Here is a 14735-nt window from a genome sequence, read left to right as displayed (position 1 = left end):
CCTCCCCTAACATAGAAACCACCAGCCTCTATCACTTTGGATATAGCATTTTGATTCTTGCCCACTAACTGGACTGTGTCTATATAATCCTATGCATATTTATAAGGAGTAAGGCTTACTAAAAACACAAATGGACACCCTTCCAAAATAAAATGTGTAGGATCAGGATTCTCATTACTTAGAGAAACCACTGATGAAGAAAAGAAGTTCAGCAATGTGGTGAGTTGCCTGTGTATTAATGCTTCTGAACCTTTTTTTAAAAAAATACACAGTTTCACAATCTTCTCGCACCCTCCCTGGGTAAGTGTATATGGGTTCCCCAAATATTTCATGAAACGTGAACTCAGATTCAGTATCTTGATGTCTGTAGAGGTATTGGACAGTTCTCTCATATCCAAGTGCAGGAAAACAATTCTATAGATGTTGTTAGATTGCAGCTTCCAGCATTGCTCACCATTGACTATACAGGTTAGGGCTGATGGGAGCTGCAATCTGACAACATTTGGAAAGCTTCAATTTATCATCTCCTAGAGTAAAGAGTAAACATCAACACAATTATGTTCTAAAGGCTTAGAACAGGTGAAAAGGCTTAGACAGCAACAATTGTACTTCAAAATCTATTTGGCGAGACAGTGTAAATTGACTAATACCCAGATATATCATCAATTGATTAATTAATGACTGGCTGTTGGAAGGCAAACTAATTCAATTAAAATTACTTTTGCTGATTCATGTACATTGAATTGATATTTAATTGATATGCATATTTTTTACAGTTTTATAATATTGTTTTTTATTGTTATGTTATTGTCTGAATCTGGCATTGAATTATTGCCATAGTTTGTGAGCTGCCCTGAGTCCCCCTCTGGGGGTGAGAAGAACAGGGTATAAGCACAGAAAATAGATAAATAAATAAATGTCATTCCCATGTATTCATAGTTTCCATTGGGCTCATTATAATTTGAGCCAAGAAGTTGCCATATTGAGCATTGATCTAATATAGCATCATATAATTGCATAAACATAACATACCTCTACAAGACCTTGCAAAATTCTCACAAACATCACACAACCATAATGTACTCTGGCAGCAGCAGGAATGAACATGTTCAGTGTTGATGTTAAAAAAATAGCAGCTCCGAACACTCTAAGATTGAGAAAAAAAGAGATAGGGAGGCACAGTGTTTTATTAATAATTTGTATAGGAAATATGCTATATGTTAGCAAACAACCTGGCAAAATGGCACTAACTAGAAGAATCTTCCACCTTGAGCAACTGTAGAGCAGAACAAACAACTCCACATCTGTATGCTTGCCCACAATGCCCTGCCTCACGCACAAATGAAGAATTGTTTTAAAGCTACAGACAATGCGATCGTTGTTGCCTAGTTTTGGTTAAAAATTATTTAGCTGCTTGTGCTCCATCTATTTTATCAGTTTTATACTTATTTATGCAATGCTTTTGACACAAAATTAAAAAAAATCAAAGTAAGGTAAACTAAGTGGAAGTTCTGTGAGGGACAATGGGTTGTTGTAGGTTTTTCCGGGCTATATGGCCATGTTCTGGAGGCAATTTTTCTCCTGACGTTTCACCTGCATCTATGGCAAGCATCCTCAGAGGTAGTGAGGTCTGTTGGAAGTAGTAAAAATGGGTTTATATATCTGTGGAATGACCAGGGTGAGACCCCTGTCTGCTGGGGCTAGCTGTGAATGTTTCAGCTGATCACCTTGATTTGCATTCAATGGCCTGGAAGCGCCTGGGGGGAATCTCTTGTTGAGAGTGATTTTATGTGCCTGTTTGTTTCCCCTCTGTTGTTTTGCTGTTGTAATTTTTGAGTTTTTTAATACTGGTAGCCAGATTTTGTTCATCTTCATGGTTTCCTCCTTTCTGTTGAAATTGAAAGTGAGGGACAATGTTTTAAAATGCCCCTTCATCCTGACTATTTAAATTCTACAACTGCTTCCCCATGAACAAATTGAAAAGTATTGCAAACTTGTAAATCTGACCGCTTTGCATAGAAGTCCAGCACCAGCCACTGTCAATAGGATTTCAACAAACAAACATTATTAATGACTGTATCCATATTGCACCATTTATAGCAATTTGATAACACTTTATCATATCTCCAGAGCCGGCCCTAGGTAATTTTCAACAGTAAGCAAACAGTATTTTGCCGCTCCCCCCCCCCCCCCCAACCAATCACAGATATATATTTCTGTTCGTTGTGGGAGTTCTGTGTGCCATATTTGGTTCAGTTCCATCATTGGTGGAGTTCAGAATGCTCTTTGATTGTAGGTGAACTATACATCCCAGTAACTACAACTCGCATATGTCGAGGTCTATTTTCCCCCAAGAGCGCCTCTAGAGTGCCCCTGGGCAAAATCAACTATACTGCAAATGCTTACTTTGCGTAATGGGTTGAGCCGCTCCTGCAATCTCCCTCTTACAGAATTTTGAGGTGGTACTTTGGGAGAAGCTGATAATTGATTCCTGTGATGCAGTTCAGAGAAGTTCTGAGATTTCTAGTTCACTTACCAAACTACAAATTCCAGGATGGCATAGCAGAGAGAATAATAACAATCTACTACAACTATGTAATACTGATACATCCAGTGTTGCTGGATTTGGGACAAAGCAGATTTGGGAATAGTAATTTCAATAGTAACAGATCTACACTGCCTTATATCTCAGAATCTCATTCCAGATTATCTTCGTATCCCTGCTTATCTGGCTGTGTATACTCATATAATCCAGTTCAGATCAGATCCTGGGATACAGGGCAGTGTAGATCCCGCCTCAATCCTCCTTCACAAACATCCAAATATAAACACTTTCCCCTGTGACATTGGTCCTGTCTGGATGAGCTTGTCTCTTTCTTTTACTTATATGGATCACTGTGTGTCTTTCCACAGAACCCTTTAGAATTGAATACTGTAGTGAGACTAGCAAATTAAAATCCTTTAAGTCCATTAGGTTAACAACCAAGATTATTACATGGCAAAGAGCATGCCTTCATCTTAAACTGCATAGAAATAAATTGTACTGTTGTTTACTAATGTCTCAAAGGAGCAGTATCATATTCATTGTGTTAGCCCACAAAGCAGCTTGCTAGAATCACAGTGTTACAGAAAATATTACCTAGTCTGAGATAATATAGTATTAGATAATACAGAAATTATAGTAATTACTTTATTATAGCTCCTTATCTTACCTGTTAGCTGCTAGTTTATTTGCAATGAAGCCACCTGGAATTTGCGTAACGATATAACCCCAGAAAAATGAGCCATGAATGAGTCCTACTGTTTCTGGATCCCAGTTGAATTGTGCTTTCTACAAATAAAACAGTGTTTACACGAAAGCAAAGAGTTAGTACCTTGGTTTGTGGTAGAATGGAAGCAACTAAGTAGCAATGTCTTGAATGTTGTAGATGTCATTGAGCCAAAAGTGCCCCATCTTTCAGTGCCAAAAGCTATGGAAATTAGCACATCCTGAAGCTCTTTGTTCATTGGTTAGCTGAGGTGCAGCAAAATTAAATCAAATATTTTTAGGAAATGGTGATTATAGAACTCCCATTTGGATTTTATCAGGCTTATAGAGATGATTGTCGCATCTTCATGCAGGACACACAAGTACCATTCTACATATTTGTGATTATTTGAGAAACATCAGTTAAAATACTCCTGGGCCCAATGCTGAAGATAGGAAAACAGAGGAGAACTAACACTATTTTAAGCATTTTTTACTCCAGCTAATGGTCTACTTGTCTGCATAAAAATGAGCTCTCTTGAGCTTGTAAGAGCAACAGATGCACAGATATAGCATTTCTACTCCTTGCCTTGGACCACTACCCATAATTTACATCCATGCTGCAAGGCTAACAACTTGCTGGCTCCATAATTGCGACACAATTGATGATCTACAGTTTAACACATCACACAGGATTTTTTTGTGGAGACAGGATACAATGATGTGAGTGAAGACTCATGTATGTAGTCTCAAGCTTTTTAGAGTAAAGGTGGGGGTTATAAGTGCTATCAGCTGGTGCAGGCACTGTTGCCTGCTGGGGAGCTTGGGGCAGCCTTATAAAGGCTGCCTGCGAAGAGGGAGAGGCCAGCTTCGGCCTCTCCAGCAGTGAGGTGTGGCCAGCTGGCCATTGGCCAGCCAGTGGGAAACGTTCCCACCACCCAAGGGGGCTTCTGGGAGGAAGAAGCCCCCCTGAGGCAAGAATGGTGGTGGGGAACGCCCCACACCGCAACTTCCCTGGCCCGGTAAGTCGGGCCATGCCTTTTCTAGCAAGAATAAAGATAGAAGAAGTACAGCAAAAGCACCAGAAAGCTGGAAACTGAAGACAACATCATCTAGATGCCTTGTAGATTTCAGGGAATGCAGTATTAATCTACAGTGAAAATGCTATATATAGGCACAGTGAACTAGGGACAAACCTGCATAATAGCTCAGTAGTCTACAACTAACATTAATTCACATACCTCGAGCTCTGGTTTTCCATTGATATAGATAGTGTTGTTGTTAACCATTTCCACTATGGCAACGCCAAGATTGCATCTAATTCCAAAGGAAATGCAAAACCCCAAGCCACTCATGATAGCAATGATGTAGCGTTTGGGTAGTCCACAACAATAGCAATCAAATAAAGGAGGTTTGTTTGCTGTTCGCACAGGTCTTCCTTCTTCATTCAGTTCAATATTATCCTCTTCTAGATTAGTTCCATCAATTTTTCTGAAACCATGTAAAACATAAATACATTCTTAGGAGACATTTCTAACATGTATTTCAAATAGCAACGCTTGTTATTTCCAGTTGTATTCCCATGGAAACTCTCCCTGGTAAGGTGTACTTAAAATTGGCCGAAGAAAACACCCTAAGAGTTTACACAGGATCTTTAGGATTTTAGGGGAATCATGTAGCAATTAGATAGAATCAAAATGAGAAGTGTTTCAATTGTTACCTTTTCCAGTTACGGTATATACTTGAGTATAAGCCGACCCGAATATAAGCTGAGGCACCTAATTTTACCCTAAAATAACTGGGAAAACTTATTGACGCGAGTATAAGCTGTGAGTGAGAAATGCAGAAGCTACAGGTAAATTTGAAAATAAAAATAGATACAGGTAAAATTATATTAATTGAGGCATCAGTAGGTTAAATGTTTTTGAATATTTCCATAAAACTGTAATTTAAGATAAGATTGTCCAACTCTGATTAAATCATTCTTCTAACCTTCAATGTAAATGTGCTTATGTAACCTTCCAATAATCACCATCAGGTTTTTTTAAACTATATATTTTGGGTGGAATGCTGTGTGTATATGAATAAGGAAAAGTGGAAAAGACTGGCACCAAGAGAGGAGGAGAGGAAGGTGTGTGCTGCTCGAGAGTGGAAGAGAGAAAGGAGAGCTGGGTTGCTGTGCAGAGAGGTGGGGCTGAAAGAAGCCCTTCCTTCAGCTCCACACCTTTCTGTCAGGACCCTCACCTGAGTATGTCGAAGGGCAGCCTTTTCAGCCAAAAAAGGGGCTGAAAAATTAGGCTTATACTAGAGTATATACAGTATTTCCTTTAATAAAAGTAATAGAGTTACTGCTCTTTCGATTTTAAAAGAATGTGTACAATAGCACATGAAGTGTCTAGATCTAAAGCAGAATCTTTGTCTTTGCATCCATTGGCAGAACCTTTCTTTCTTTCTTTCAGGACAACTCCTGGTTGCGTTTACATCAACTGACTGACATGTCTGTACTTCTTGAAATTACTGGATTTAGACATTTCTAATGGTCTCATATACAGTAGTCAGTGAGCATGTAAAATATTATTGCTGTAATATAAATGTATTAGGGAACAAGGTGTAAATCACGACTCAGAAGTGCTGGGGCAAGCGAGAACCCTGCAACTTCTACTAGTAGGAATAAGGAGTAATGTGTATTTACAAATAGCAATCCTCTATTTAAAGGGCTGCGAGGAAAAAGATATGCATTTGAAGTCCTCCTCCCTTGCGAGAACGAACAATATGAAAAACAAGGGGGACTTTGAAACAGTCATGAGGTGTCATTTAGACAGCAGGCCAAACACAGTCATGTTATCTGTTTAGTCTCAAAATGATATTGTTTAACCTTGCTATTGTTGTTTCACAATTTATGGTGATTCTAAGGAAGTGGTTCACAACCTTTGGTCCTCCAGTTGTTTTGGATTTCTACCTGTTAGGAATTGTGGGAGCTGAAGTCCAAAACACCCGGATGACCAAAGGTTGGGAACTACTACTCTGAGGTGACCCAATAAAAGAGTTTTCTCAGCAAAATTTGCAATTGTTTTCCTCTGAATCTGAGAAAAGGTGAGTTTCTATAACCAAACAGGGATTTGAACCTTGCTCTCCCAGAGTCCTAGTCAATGCTCAAGTCACTACAACACAATGGCTGTCACATAACCTTATGATGATTATTTCTAAATGTCCATCTATAAATATAATTTTAAATTTAACATCTATATACCCAACATACACATGTATAAGTCTAGAAATGTTAGTCAAAAACTCAACCCCACAAAACCTGGGTCAACATAACCACAGGTCAATGTGAGTATTGTACCTTAACTATTAATAAGAAATAAACCATCCACTTTGCTGAGTAGAGTGGCGAAAGGTAAGAGCTTAGTCCATTTTAGGAGAACCTAAAAGAAACACTAACCCCTTCTACTGTCTCTGCAGTGGCATTGTTTATGGCCTTTTCAAATGCCTGGATGGGAAATGGAAGTGGTGGTCAGGGGTGGCTGGTTCCTTGAGTTGACATTGGTGTTTTCCCCTCTCGTGGAATAACCCCCAACTTATCTATGACTCATATAAAATCCATAATTTGGGTCCAAAATCTGGCCTCAACTTACACATCAGGTCAATTTATACATGAGTATATACAGCATTAGCCATATCCTCATTGTCTTTTGAGATAAACTTCTTGTTTGCACAGCAAGATTAATATTTTGCAAGAGGTGCTGGCCTTGCTTCCTGTCAGTACAGGGGTGGGAAATGTGACATTCTGGAACTGACCATTTTACATTGAACAAACAATGAATACAGTGTAAAATGGCCACTTCCAGAATGTCACATTTTATTATCTAAAAACTTTTTCAGTCTTCTGCTTCTGTAGACTAAATATGTGGGGATAGCTTACTGTAAGACAATAATAGAAAAGGTTCTCCAATATTCTATAACAACTTTCAGCTCCTTCTCCAAAAAGTACACAAAATTTTGAATTGTACTGTTGTTATGCTGTTGTTGTGTTGAGGCCTTGGCCTTTGTAAGCCGCATCGAGTCCTTTGGGAAATGCTAGCGGGGTACAAATAAAGTTTAATAATAATAATAATAAAAATAAAGCTTACTACATGCAAAAGGGGTTTTTTTGTACTACAACTCCCAATAGACATGAAGCCAGGAGCCAGGAGAAATCTGGTAGTCAAGAAAGGTAACATAATAGCCTCCCTTTAATTCATAGGAATGAAGGTGTTTCAACTAATGTTTATAAATTTTTTTGTTAATACTGCTTCCTTGTGTTTTAGCTTACCTTGTTTTTATATTGCTTTATGTGTTATTATTTGTTTTATTTCATGTATGTTACTGTTATTTAATTATGTTGTGAGCTGCCCTGAGTCCCTTGGGGAGATGAGGCAGGGTACAAATAAAGATGATGATGATGATGATGATGATGATGATGATGATGATGATGATGTTCCATGCTGATTCTGGCATTTAGCCTTGGCTGTTTAAAATCTATCAACAATTTATAATATCTCAATATAGATCTATATATTGTTTAATGTGCAGTAAGACAATGCATGAGGAGGCTTTCCAATTATTGTGGTATTATACAAGTGCATAGACATTTATTGCAAATGCATATGGCATCATAAGTCAGATGAAAACGTGGCTTTTTTGGCATAGCAATGTCTGAACATCTGTCAAATGCTCTTGGCAATATGTGGCTAGTCCTAATTAAATTCTAATCAACGTGTCTGTTGAAATACATTCTTTTTGTTGCTTTCTTTAATAACGATCTCTTCTTAATTAGTTTTGTAAGCAATAAAAAAAAGCTTCAAAGTGGAATCCACGACATGTGAGTGTGGAGAAGAGCAAACCACTGACAACCTGCTGCAATGCAAACTGAGCCCTGCTACATGCACAATTGAGGACCTCCTTGCAGCAACACCAGAGGCACTCCAAGTGGCCAGATACTGGTCAAAAGACATTTAATCAACTACCAAGCTTTCAAACTCTGTGTTTTGTCTGTCTGTCTGTTTGTTTTGTTAAAAATGTAATACAACTGTCTGGTTGCTCCTGACACGATAAATAAAAATAACCTGGCCCAGCTGCAGAAATTAATGAGCAAGTAGATAGACAGAAGGAGATCAGTCAAAAAAGGAGAGCCAAACAGTGGCTTCAGCGTTCTGCCAGGCTCCAAGAGAAAAAGGAAAGAAATTTTCAGCTAAAGCGAAACCAATTTCTGAGTGCTAGAGACATAGCTAATGAGGAGATAAAAGTCCCAAGTACAGGATATGTAGTCAGATGAAGCATCATTTGGAATCAAGTCAAAATCTCGTCCTTTTTCATGGAAGCATTGCTTGGAAAATTCATGTTTTAAGTGCCTGTCTAGCAAGACTTCAGAGATGAAGGCCTCAAGTTACACAAACACATTCAGTTATTTTAGCCAATCTGTATCAGAAACAAGACTGACTGCCTTTATCTGGCAAACAAGGAGGATAGGATTAGGAAAGTGAGGAATTATTGTGCTGTGAACAGCAGCTAACACTTGACAACAGGCAATAGTGGAGGAAAAAACAAACAGCTAATAGTAGTTCAAGAAAGACTTTAAAATGGATTTTATATAACTCTGAAGCAACAATATGCTGCTTACTGTTATGACTCAATTTGCATTTCAGAAATATCATTTTAAGCAGGAATAGGTTTATGTGGTTGTTGATGGACTGCATTCTCTTGGAATCCCTCATTTTGCAATACTGGAAGCAGCAGTTCAACATATCTGGAGATACACATGATTTCCAACCCTACTCTAATGGGATGCATGTAGTAAATATTTATAAAATTTGGCTAATTGCCTGTAAATTCTAGTGTACAAATTTAAGAAAGAGGTATTTTCATTTTTAATTTAAATGTCTTTTTAACAGAGCACAGAATATTAGCAGCCAACTTCCCATTAATAATGTGAAAATAGAATTCCAGGGAGTACTTCTGGATCAGGAGGGTCATCAACTGAGTTATCAAAGTGGCCACCTTAGGTGTCAAAGGGATTTTATAGTTCTAACAATCCCTCTCAATTATGATTATTAATTCAAGGTCAAGCTAGGACCTTAAAGAAAAGTGGTGCAAGATTAAGCGTAGATGGTATCTGACACCTGAAAGATTATCAGAAATTTATAAGAAAAATCTATAGCATGTTTTAGAAATGTTACCAAAAGGAGGGGAAATGTTATCATATTTGATGGACTTGTGACAAAGTTAAGAAATATTGGGTGCAGACCCATAAGATGTTGGAGGGCATTTGAAAAATAAAAATCCAAATGAAACCTGAACTTTTCTGGTGGATTTGATGGAAACACAAATTGAAGCACAAAAGAATAATTGCATACATAATTTACAGCTGCCAGACATCTATATGCACATAGATGGAAATATATCAGCACAGCAATGCAAGACTGGTTGATAAGGCTGTATGACCTTGTAAAAATGGATAACCCGGGCATTCTGATTAAAAATAAGTCTTTGGATTAGTAGAAGTGCAAGTAAGATATTTAGTGAAAGTTTGTTGGTTTGACAATTATAACCACTATTTGTTTATCTTTTATTTTATTTTTTATTTTAGTTTTGTTGTTGTGTGTACTCAGTTATTATTTTCTTTTTTATTGTAATTTTTATATATATGGTAGTTTTAGGTTTTTTTTGTATTTTCTCTTCTTTTTTGTATTTACTCTTCTGTGTAGTTTTAATATGTATTTTAAATTTGTATTTAAAATTGTATGTGAAACACACACACACATATATACAGTCTCTCTTAATTAGACATGTTATTCCACTTCTCTAACATTCATAAGTTAAAGGTTTCCCCTTGACATTAAGTTTAGTCGTGTCGAACTCTGGGGGGTGGTGCTCATCTCCATTTCTAAGCCGGAGCCAGCATTGTCCTTAGACACTTCCAAGGTCATGTGCCCAGCATGACAATAGGTAAAGGTAAAGGTTTCCCCTGACATTAAGTCTAGTCCTGTCCAACACTGGGGGGTGGTGCTCATCTCCATTTCAAAGCCGAAGAGCCAGCATTGTCCATAGACAACTCCAAGGTCATGTGGCCAGCATGACTGCATGGAGTGCCGTTACTTTCCTGTCAGAGCGGTACCTATGATCTACTCACATTTGCATGTTTTGAACTGTTAGGTTGGCAGAAGCTGGGCCTAACAGCAGGAGTTCATCCTGCTCCCTGGATTCGAACCGCCAACCAAGTTCAGCACCTCAGTGGTTTAACCCACTGCGTCAGCAGGGGCTCCTTTCATATTGTACAATTAATGAACATACAATTTTACAGAATAACAGAAACATCATACACACACATTTACAGACAGACATACATACAGACATGCACATATACATCATTCCTATTTATGTTAGAAAATGGCATTTTTGTCTGGAAAGTCACTTTTCCAAGTTGTGCAGCATATCCCAAGGAGCTTTCAGTCAATTACACACTTCACCACAACCAATTCTTGTCTAACATCTAAGGTTTAGGCTCTAAGCCAACAAGTGCACTTATCTCAAATCAGTTTTATGCACCTGATTAATTCTAGTCAGCACAAGACAGTCTCATTAGCATTTTGTTCACTACATTATAAGAATGTCAGTGCATTTCTTGAATAAAGCACATTTCAAACAAGTTAAAAGCATGAAATGTCTGGTGACCCATCAATGTAAACCATATCCATTACAACAATGTTTTATACAGAGATGGTTTAATACTACATGATCCTAGTGGTAGCTGTTGTTATTGTTGTGATCACACATTTCCTCTATTGCTGCTTTGATGCCTGAACTTGTACAACTCAGAGGGAATAGCAAAGTTAAAAAAGGTGGGCTTGATAACTGTGCATAAAGACACCAGTAGTCCATGATTCAAATGGGAGAGGTTCATTCTGATGCTGTAGGATGGGCAGCAGACATTTGACATTTTTTTAACCACAGCAAGTTGACAAGGCAAAAGCAAAAAGATAGTGAACCTCAAAAAGAGAGAAAGGAGGAGAGAAAGCATTCACAACTCTAAGATAAACAAGCAGAAGCAATTCATTGTGAGCCAAGAGACATGAGCAAAATGTCTTATTAGTACAAGGGGAGACGAATGAAGCTCATCAGACACCTCCTGTTTTGTTTTAAAATGTTAGAATTGAGAAAAAAAATCAAACAATTGGCAATTTCAAGTCATCAAAGCAAAAGGTGACTTAGTGCAGAGTTGAGCACCTTTTTAATATTTCAGCAAGCAGCCCAAAACATGTAGTCCTCTGTTTTACTTGTTTTACCATCTGAAAATATCTTTATTGATTATGCATTGAGGTTTTAAACAGGTGAGATGTTCATCTGTAGAGATGCTAGCTGTGGGTTCCTGTGCTGGGTGGACTAGATAACTTTAAAACTCTCCCAAATCTGAAGTTCAGTGACTCCATATAACACCATGCAAATGTGTTAAATTCAGCAACTATTGATACAAAATAGTGCTAATTAGTAATGTATGAGGTCTGTAAATGGATGAAGAATCACCAAGTATGTTTGGCCAACAGCCATGCCCATGAAGTACTGGGAATTACATGTACAAAGAAAAACTGCATAAAGGTTAAGACAATCGCAGAACTGCAAGTCCCTCTTATTTCACATGTACCAATTGGTCTTATTTTTAATCAATGTTTTTATTCTAGCACACAGAAGGAAACTATAATTGAAATGTTACAATTTTTAAAGTGATATTGATCATAATGATCATGTCTGTGAATTGCAACAAACACAACAATATATATAAATATCAATATTTTCAAAGATCTCTGTGTACATATAGACAGATGTAAAAACTTGGCTGTGGGACCAAGCCTTTGGGACAGTGCAATAAGGCAACAATAGGAAACTCTAACCTGCTGACCAGATCCAGTATGGCTCATCTAGATGGTTTTAAACAATTGATTTCAAGTGGAGATAACTGATGTTAATGTTTGTGTATATTTATAGTTTATTTTATATTCTGGCATTGAATGTTTGACGTATATATGTTTTGCTCCACCTTAAGTCCCCCTTGGGGTGAGAAAGGTGGAATATAAATGCTTTAAATAAATAAATAAATGTATACTTTTATAGTGCTATTGGTCTTGCTGATCCTGTCTACAAACACAACGAGATATATATATGTGTGTGTGTGTGTGTGTGTGTGTGTGTGTGTGTGAGAGTGTGTGAGAGAGAGAGAGAGAGAGAGAGAGAGAGAGAGAGAGAGAGAGAGAGTATATATATAGACAGGTAGATGTATATCAAGGAAGGAGAAAGGATATGGACAAACCCAGGATAATTCAGAATATTCAAGAACTGTTTTTAGAAAGAATAATAAATTAAATACTACTTAAGAAGCACAATCACATGCATGTTTCCTCAGAGGCAAATTCTAGTGGTGCTTACTCACATGTAAATGTGATTAGGATTACAGTCTAAATAGATGGCAGTACAATAGTATACAATACATTCCTAAGGATGCTCATTGATTACAAATCTTTATTATTTCCAGGAGTTAAATAATTACAGAGAAAACACTGCTATCCCTGTCAAATTTGGTTGGTTTTAACATTATGCAATATTTCATCCACTCTTGCATATTATTCTTAATTTATGAATGTAAAATGTCCACATTTTCAAATAAATAACAGGGTATAATTCAGTTAGAATATACTTTTTATTATTTAAGATGAACTGAAGTTTAAATAACCTGGTAAACATGCTGAAGATTGCTTACAAATCCATACTAACTTAAATAGACTTGTGATTGAAAATTACAAAACAATTTTTGCTCCATATGTGCCTTACATAGTCACTATTATTCCTAAAATAAGTAGTTATAAGTCATATTAAAACTATACATGTTTAAAATCTGTAATACTTTTTCAATGATATTAGTTAGCATAACTAAAAATATGAACCAGCCGTATTAATCATGTTTAGAATTGTGACCTGTTTCACAATCCTTTCTTGGTTTAGTAATACATTTTATAAGGTTGTTAAATAGCACAACTTTCTTAGTTAAGCACAGATCATTTGATAATGTTGCATTGTCAATATTGCATTATCAATTTATTTTCAAAATATAAATGTTTAATAAGAATCTGCCCAGTTTCATCAGCCCTTTTACCTTTGGAAGTGTCCCAGTGAGTTGCTAACAGTATTCTTCACCTCTTTCCCAGGCTTAAGAAATCTCTCCCTTAGTGAACTGAACACCTCAAAAGGCATCTTGTCTTCTTAAATAAATCCTTTAATATAACATTTGCTTGCTGTCATCATCAGTGTCCGCTTTCTCTCTTTTATTTTTTTTATCCTTGGGATAGTGATCAGATGATCCAGTAGATATGAATGTCTAGTCCTCCAAAATAATAGTCGGAATGGAAAATTCAGCAAAGTCTTCAAATAACTGCCAATAGTGGAAGCAGAGTAGTTGCCGCTTTGTTTTATCCCAGTTGTTTCACAGATGGTTATCTTCCGAGGGAGTAGTTAATGCACAGGGATACACCTGGACAGAGGTAATGCTGGACCAGTGCAACTGACAGAAGCCCTCTCTAACTTGCCCATCCTCTCTCCCTGCTTTCCTCCACTGTTTCTCTCAGACATATCCTGTGCTAGGTGATGCTATAGTAACGAACACAATACCTGTCTCTCTAGCCACTCGAGCTTATTAATAGGACCTCATCCACAGCAAACTGTATTAAACATTTATAAACCCTGTCTGCCCATCACAAGGATTATAATTCCATTGTACTCTTTCATTTTCCTATGGACCCTGCAAACAACCACATATATAAATATAGTCTACACATAGCATTTATGACTATATCATGAGGGTTTTTATATTGTAGATACAAAAAAAGGAGATTTAGTGAAATACTAGCTGTCCCCTGGCACGCGTTGCTGTGGCCCAGTCTGTGTATATGTGTTTGTATATATTTGTGTACATGTGTATATATGTGGTTTAGCACATGCGTAGTAATGTATTTTAAATTTTTTGGCTTTTTAAGTCTCTTCCGCCATGTCATTTTTTAAATTAGTGATGGTCACTTGTTGGCCTGATAGGTGTATTTTGCCCAAATTTGGTGTCAATTTGCCCAGTGGTTTTTGAGTTATGTTAATCCCACAAACGAACATTATATTTTTATTTATATAGATGAGTATGATGCAAATGAAGTCATAATGCTGCAGGACTTTTTTAAATGAAAATTAAAGTTAGGAAAGAATCTATGGAGTTGAATCCAACAGTACTTAGGCAGAATTGGACATGGAGCCACTGAATTCCTCTTCAGCCATCGCCACTCCTGTGCAACACAAAGGATTGTGAGGCCATGAAGAAGATGACAGGTTGTCTTCCACTCCTCCATCTAACAATCTAGACCAGGTATGGGCAAACTCGGGCCCTCCAGGTGTTTTGGGTTCCAAATCCCACAATTCC

The 14735-nt window shown here is 37.3% G+C and overlaps 1 protein-coding gene across 1 annotated transcript in view; it reads right to left on the bottom strand.

Annotated features, from left to right (window-relative positions):
* Positions 1-14038, bottom strand: part of SLC17A8 (solute carrier family 17 member 8) — a 28663-nt gene extending 14625 nt beyond the window's left edge. The window contains exons 1-4 of the mRNA XM_060777248.2: positions 13431-14038; positions 4489-4738; positions 3213-3331; positions 1033-1147 (exon numbers count right to left, since the gene is read on the bottom strand). Of these exons, the coding sequence (XP_060633231.1) occupies positions 1033-1147; positions 3213-3331; positions 4489-4738; positions 13431-13528 (582 nt within the window). The 5' untranslated portion in view covers positions 13529-14038. The remainder of the gene's footprint in view (positions 1-1032; positions 1148-3212; positions 3332-4488; positions 4739-13430) is intronic.
* Positions 14039-14735: the final 697 nt, after the last annotated feature.

Source organism: Anolis sagrei, chromosome 5 (assembly GCF_037176765.1).
Source record: "Anolis sagrei isolate rAnoSag1 chromosome 5, rAnoSag1.mat, whole genome shotgun sequence".
NCBI classification, from domain to species: domain Eukaryota; kingdom Metazoa; phylum Chordata; class Lepidosauria; order Squamata; family Dactyloidae; genus Anolis; species Anolis sagrei.
Note: the sequence above shows the minus strand (reverse complement) of the source record. Positions and strands in the feature narration are given on the sequence as shown.